The sequence below is a fragment of the Cervus canadensis genome, chromosome 9, assembly GCF_019320065.1.
Source record: "Cervus canadensis isolate Bull #8, Minnesota chromosome 9, ASM1932006v1, whole genome shotgun sequence".
Taxonomy (NCBI): Eukaryota; Metazoa; Chordata; class Mammalia; order Artiodactyla; family Cervidae; genus Cervus; species Cervus canadensis.
Window position 1 is genome coordinate 4,799,869 of NC_057394.1, and position 7,448 is coordinate 4,807,316.

The following is a 7,448-nucleotide window of genomic DNA, read 5'->3' on the forward strand; positions in this document are numbered from 1 at the left end:
GAGAAGGAAGTCTGCACTAGGAACCTGGAAGGCTGGATGTGATCATGCTAAGAACCAGGTGTCACCAGGCATTGAAGGAAAACTCACAAAAGGGATGAGTATTGAACAAGACAAGCAAAAGAACTGAGTAAAAGAACAGAGAATTTAGGGCGCAAAATTAAAAGAAGTGCATCTAGAAGAGTACAGTTTCTTTTTTGTGAAATTTTAAGACACGAGTGGTGGAATCCTGAAAGTGTCAGCTATCTCTTTTGGCAGTAATGACGAGCAGCCTCTCCAGAGATCTGGAAGGCAGTGATTTCTGTACCCAGTGTTTCATACCATGCTCAATTACCAGGCAGTTCTTGACGCAATTGTTTGTACTTTAGGTAAAATGAGAGAGGAGATGTTATCTAACATTGAAGTTTGGAAAGTATGTTTGTTACAAAGGTAGCAAAGGGGAATTAAACTGAGCAGAAAGGGGGCTAGATGGAGGGTGGTTACTGTTTCTTTTTAGATGAGTAGCTAATGGTACAGTGATGGTATATATCCTCAGAAGCTGTCAGTCAGAATAACGAAATTAACATGGGCCCCTGGGGGGAAAGAGGGTATTACTTTTTTCAAGCTCCCTGTCCCCCCCCCCCCAACCTTTTTTTTTTTTTTGGCCTTGTGCATGAATAACATAAAATAGTTTGCTAAGGGTCAAAACTAATTACATCAGATTTTCTTTTTAATATTTTTTACTCATTTTTTAATCTAAAATGGAACCTATGTTATACTTGTTAATACAGGGGAGGGTGTGTTAAAATTGCAAAATGGCAGAGTGAAACATGCTTTGGAAGGTTAAAATGCAGAAATTCACATTTCCAAGTTAGGGGCATGATTCCTAATTGTAATTTTTTTTCCCCATTATTCCTGTTATCACTCCTGATACATATTTCATAAAAATTCATATGTATTCCAAGTAGAGAGTGATGGTTTTCAGTATCACTATTTGCTAAAGAAATTGTAGCTAAGAACCTTGAACCAAAATTGCAGACAGTGTAAGGAGAATGCTTAGAAAGGAGTTAATTAAAAAGGTAATAGAAGCTCTGGCTAAAGAGGGACAGGGAGACAAAAGATCCTGGGAGAGGGGCTAGGTAGACCCTGCTATTATGGCAGTATACTCTGCTTTTGTGTATTTCATCTCAGCAGTCGTTCTTTTGAATGGGGTGAGGGTTGAAAACCTTTCTGAGACCAAGCAGGGCCCTGGGTGCAGTGGCCGGGAAGGCTGGCCCCGCTGTGACGACTGGCATCGTCGGTGTGGACCTTTCTCTCCGGGCGCCGTGGTGTGAGAGGACTTGGTGCTGTCCCTCGGTGTGAACACGCCTGTGCGTGCCCTCCCCCTCCTCTGGAATAGTGGTTTCTTCTGCGCACATTGGAAATGAAGAGGGGAGAGGGGTCGTGTGCACTTGCCTGCAGACGGGGTCGTGAGAGACAGCGCAGCAGGCCAGTTACCTGAGAGGGCTGCACGGCTCCGAGCAAGCCCTGGCCAGGCGGTCGTGGAGCCCGCCACACGCAGGGGACGGGCAGGCTTCATCTCCTAAACGCCACTGCGTTAACATGAGCGAGCACTGGTTTTTCTCAACTGGCCTTTTTTAATATGAAATGTACTTTATTGTCAGGGTTTATCAATTTACCAACATACTTGTTAACTTGCAGTTGAAAAGGACTTTGTAATTTTATCAGTTCAACATAATTTTCTTATTTTAGAGCTAAAATAATGGTTTTTCTTCTTTGGTCACTGTACTTAGGCCTCAGATATTTTTTGTTTGGCTTAGAGGATAACTTCTAGCATTTATAAAGTATTGTACTTTACCGTGTGCTCTCATAATTATCTTATTTCATCTTGTAATTACCCTATGATATAATTACTCTGTGATCATTTCATTGTTATTGTCATTGCTATTGGAGTCATTATTTATATATAAGGGCCAAAAAAAATTAAGATTTCCCCAAGATTATTGAAGTACTGAATCTTAAAAACCAACTTTTATGCATGTCAAATTCTTCTGTGTTTTACAAAAGCCTTGAGTGTTTTACAAATAGGGAGCCTTCCTTAATATATTACAATTGTTAAAAAACTTATTTCAGGCCACATTTTGGCATACATGTTCTTTACACAAAGACACTTATTTCTGCACTGTTTTATTTGAAAATGTCTGTTTTGTTACTCTCTATTTTCTTCTTGCAGTTCTGTTGAGATACAATTGACATACAGCACTGTATGGGTTAGTGTATAGCCTAAACATCTGGCTTATGAAATGATTACCATGATACGTTTATTGAAAATTCTTTTTTCTTTTTTTGCCAAAAAATATGCTTGGTTTAAAGCCGTAATGACAAACTAGGAGTGTGTGTGTGCATGAGGACAGGAGAGATGTGCTTCACGGCTGAGAGAATCGTGCCCTGTCTGGGGCTGGTGAGGCGCCGCGCTTCACTGGCCCTGGGCATCGTGCCTCAGTGCTGCGCGCCACCCCAGCTTAGTCATGCTCCCAGCTGCATAGGCTCTGCCCTTGCCTGTATCTGCAGACTTAATGAAAACGAACCTTTTCTTTTTCTTCACTCAAATCTGAAGTTAATTTCAGTACAGTTGGAATACTTCTGTCTGTGAAGGAAGTTGCTTTTTAAATCTTGTTTAATTTCTTTGATTAGGTAATATCACATGATTCTGGATTTAACAGCTACACAGTATTTTCTTTTATAGGGTTTTTCCAGTCTTTCACAAACCATGTTGCAATAAATTTGTTCAATTTTGCATGTATGCAAGTATATTTATAGAATAAAACTAGTAGAAAATGAAATTGCTGGATATAAAAGTGCTATGAAAATGTAGTTTGGGGTAGATAGTGTCAAAGTGCTTTTCATAAATTTCTCAAGTGGGTTGTTGAGGTTGTGATATAAAATCCTTCAATCCCCAGGGTTCTTTCTAATATGCTTTCCTCGAGGCTGAGTTAGAACCTTAGGGATGTTTGTATTGGTGAAAGTTTCCGAAGCACAGGCATGCACCCTGAGAGTCTTTACTACACCTTGATTCAGCTGCATGTGCCATGCCCTGGCCATCTAGAAAGCAATTTCAGGAAAATAATGGAGACGAAAGCAGTGAATTTTTGACTTTGGAAATATAAAGGCATTCAGATAACGTAGTGAATTATTTTACGATCAAGGTCAGATAGGGAAAAAAGGACAACTCAGTGATAACTGAGATTCAGAAGTCAAGGGTTAGAGCAGGTTTTCCAAACCTTGGCACTCTTAAACTTAGGAGTTAGACAGTTGTTTGTTGTGGGGGCTGTCCTGTGCCTTGTAGGGTGTTTGGCAGTCTGTTTCCTACCCACGAGATGCCAGCAGCGATCCCCCAGTCGTGATGACTCAAGTCACCACCACACACTACCTGATGTCCCCTGGGGGAGAGTGGAGTGGAATTGCACCTAGTTGAGAGTTTAAGGAAGTGGATGTGGTATCTCTGGAGAGAAGAGCGGCTTGAGGAGGAAGGAGCTGGTGAGAATGGCCTGCATTTTCTTGGTGCAGAGAGGAAATCTGTAGAGAACACAGGAAGTTGGTTGCTTGAGACTGAAGGTGTTGAAGGCATTTGCAGGAATTAATTTTATTGGTGTCTATTGAAAATAGCCAAGGAATCTCAAGAATACTGGCGTGGGTAGCCTATCCCTTCTCTAGGGAATCTTCCCGACCAGGAGATATACCTTTAGGTTAAAGATAAACCTTCTGGTTAATTTTCTTGAAATTGGACTGCAAGGAGATCAAACCAGTCCTTCCTAAAGGAAATCAGTCCTGAATATTCATTGGAAGGACTGATGCTGAAGCTGAAACTCCTAATACTTGGGCCACCTGATTCAAAGAACTGACTCATTGGAAAAGACCCTGATGCTGGTAAAGATTGAAGGCAGGAGAAGGGGACAACAGAGGATGAGATGGTTGGATGGCATCACTGACTCGATGGACATGAGTTTGAGCAAGCTCCAGGAGTTGGTGAAGGACAGGGAAGCCTTGCATGCTGCAGTCCATGGGGTCGCAAAGTCAGACACAGCTGAGCGACTGAACTGAACTGAACTGATTGAAATTCACGTTTTATAGTCAGCCAAGTCAGAAAGGTTCTGTTGTTTTTCTCTCCAGAAAAAAGTTTATTATTTTTTGGTTGTCAATATGACGGTATAATGTAGCACCATTGAGGATCTTTTTATGCCTTTCTAATTACAAATTAAAACAAATTGGTAGATAGCATACTCTTTAGAATTCATGCCTCGATTTGTAATTGACAGTTTGTTAGTCCGGTTACTAAAATGGTAAATAAAAATAGGTAATAGGACAAAATGTATACTGAGCTCAAGGCATGATTATAGAAACTTCTTTTCATCTTCAAAATGTTCACGTGCTTTCTTAACGATTTGTTCATGTATTTTTCATAAAAAACAATATTGGAAAATGTTGGAATAATTTACAAGGAGTTCTTTTCTACTTCGTCAGTATTTTTCCCTGATACCTTATATGTCATCTGTGGCAAGAGTTTTTTGAACATATACTTTTGTATACCCCTTTTGATTAACTTGTCAGAATATTACAAATAAAAGATAAGATTCTAATTTTTTACTTTGAACTTACAGGCTGAAGAACAGTTGAGAATTGTTGAAGAACAAAGAAAGATTCATGAGGAAAGGATGAAACTAGAACAAGAGCGACAGCGTCAACAAAAAGAAGAACAAAAAATTATCCTGGGCAAGGGGAAGTCCAGGCCGAAACTGTCCTTCTCATTAAAAACCCAGGATTAGACTGCAAACTCTGAACTTTTTACAAAGAAATATGGAAAAACTTTGTATGGTAGCTTCATGTTGAAGTGGTTTTTTTTGTTTTGTTTTTGTTTTTTTAATTTGGAAAATCTGGAAAGTTAGCTTGTTTTAATAGGGGCTATGCTCTACACAGTTCCTTTTTTCCCCCCGCCCACCCCCCCCAACCCCCTCTTAACGTCCATTAAGTCAGATCCTTATCAGATCATTGGTACCTTCTAAAAAGCGATCTATTTTTCACCTGTTGGACTGTTGTGTTAGTGGTCTGAGGAAGAACAGATCACTGGTAAACTATGGATGGTCTGATAAGGTTTTTACTGACCCACTGACTTTAGAGTTATACTCTGTTTACTACATCATAATGCTGGTTTTGCTGACTTTTTGTTTTTTTATATATTTATAAAAAAAGAAAAAGTTGGTGATTGCATTGGAAGCCCCAGGGTGTCACTGGACCTTTGTGGTGTATTGTTAACCAGTGTCTCGTGATACCGTTGCTCTTGGTGTTCCTGACACAGGTAAGGAAACAGTTGGTCAGCTCTGGTACAAAATACATATACAATTCAGTATTGTCTCTGTTCACCTTGTTCTTATTTCATTGACAGAATCAAACCAGCATTCCCCACTGTGTAAATAAATGATTTTGCTGAATAAAGTAAAAGTCTTAAATTCATATGTTGAAGCAATTTTTTTTAAAGTTCTGTTAAGTCTTAAAGAGGGTGGTTTACTTTTTGATGTCAACAATCTAGAAATCCTAGGACTATGCTATATATTTCTTCTAGCTTATACTTTTAACATAGGATTTATATGTACTTTAAATATACTTGAGAATTAGTATTTAATGGCTATTTTTACAAATACCTAATTTATGCTGACACAAGAAATTATGGCAGCAGTATTACCTTTAAGAAAGATTAAGCACCCAGAAAAAGATTGAAATTCTCAATCCTGCACCTCTATTTTAGGATAATAAGTATTATCACCACAAATTACACTTAATAAAGGCTAGAAAAATGCTTCTAAAATTTACAGTATCTTAAATTATTTTCACAGTGGGCCATCAGAAAGAACTTAGCTCTGTTCTTTTACAAAAGGCTGAGGTGGTCAGATCGCCCTCAGTGGAGGGTACCTGCACATTTATTTTTGGGAAAACACATTTCAACTTAAAAGTTTTTCTTTTGTTTTTGCATGTGGTATCTTATAAATGACTTTTATACACTAGAATCTGCCTCATTTATCTTTACATATGTTTAAGTCAACTGGCATTACAACATTTATTCAAGAAAAGGAGATGGATATAAAAAAGCTGCCTGAGATACATAGATATGTCATCAAAGTAGAGAAACCTTCCAATATTTTTGAGACAGTTTGACCAGTCTTTTAAAAGGGAAAACATAAGTTAATGATATGACTAAATGCTAGATTATTTTGTGTGTGCATGCTTTAGTTTGAGCTCTTCATGAGTCTAATTGTGCTAAGGAACAATAAACTAGGTTTAAATATCTTTAAAGATAGAATTTTAAATAGGCATGAACTGTAGTGAGAACTGACTTTTAGTAAACATGGTACCTTCTACTCTTAATAAAACATTCACTTAATTTACCCTAAAGAATTTAGGTTGCATATGAATCCTTTTTTTAATCTCTAAATTAGGTTAGCTTTAATTATTTTATGATTCTTAACACTTTTTTAAATGTAACTTTTTTTTGGGGGGGGTGCAGATCCATTGTTCCTAAGTTGTGTATTCAAGTTTTTGGAAATGTTTATTTAAAAATTGTTTTGCTATACAAGTGTTCTAAACATTGTATCTAAGAGAGTAGCCTGGACTTTAGAATATATGAAATCAGCTTATGCGTGCCTTTTTTATTTTTAAAAAACTTCTTCCTGCCTCATATGGTGTGAAATCACAGTGAGTTGCTTAGTAACGTATTGCAGTATCCCTTTGCTGTTGGAGACTCCCGTCCAATAATGAAATTGTTCCTGCTCCAGGCTGCAGGAAAGAGGATGGAATTGTTAATAAAGTACACCCAATCTTCTCTGTGCAACAGCAATGTGTAGATTTGTTTTCTTCATTTCCACTGCTTTTGTATACATATTATAAAAGTTCAAATTCTTTCCCAAACTATTAGCAGTTCAGATGTTCCTTAATTTATTAAGTATGCTTTTCTTCATAGTTTGTTTTTTAAAGTTATAAATTCTTACTGCATTACAGAATTAACTAATGACTTTGTTTATTTTTATTACAGTATTTAAAATATGTAGTTAATGCCATTTATATTGTGGAGTTTGCAGAATGAAATCAGTTGTATAAACTAAACCTTTAAATTAGCTATGTGTGAGGACTCTTTAATGCTTGCAAAGAGGGGAAGGGGTTTGTAGTTAAAGATACACTGCTCCAATTTCTTTTGTGAAGACAGCAAATTAGGCTCTCCCTGTCCTCAGTTAATTTCTTAGTTACACTAGTACTGTCCATAGCTTTTCTGTGTAGCCACCAGTACTTTTAGGAATTTGCAAATAATTTAGTTTACAAAAAATAAATTTTTTTTTTGCAAATGAAAATTTGTACTACTTTTTAAATTTTCTGAGGTAAAATAAGTATGGAATCCTGGTCAGTTGAGGTATATATATTGTTTCCAA

The 7,448-nt window shown here is 37.4% G+C and overlaps 1 protein-coding gene across 1 annotated transcript in view; it reads left to right on the forward strand.

Moving 5' to 3' along the window:
- ARGLU1 (arginine and glutamate rich 1) overlaps positions 1–6,209 on the forward strand; it is a 28,843-nt gene extending 22,634 nt beyond the window's left edge. Inside the window, exon 4 of the mRNA XM_043477683.1 lies at positions 4,635–6,209. Coding sequence (XP_043333618.1) covers positions 4,635–4,799 — 165 coding nt within the window. The 3' untranslated portion in view covers positions 4,800–6,209. The remainder of the gene's footprint in view (positions 1–4,634) is intronic.
- Positions 6,210–7,448: the final 1,239 nt, after the last annotated feature.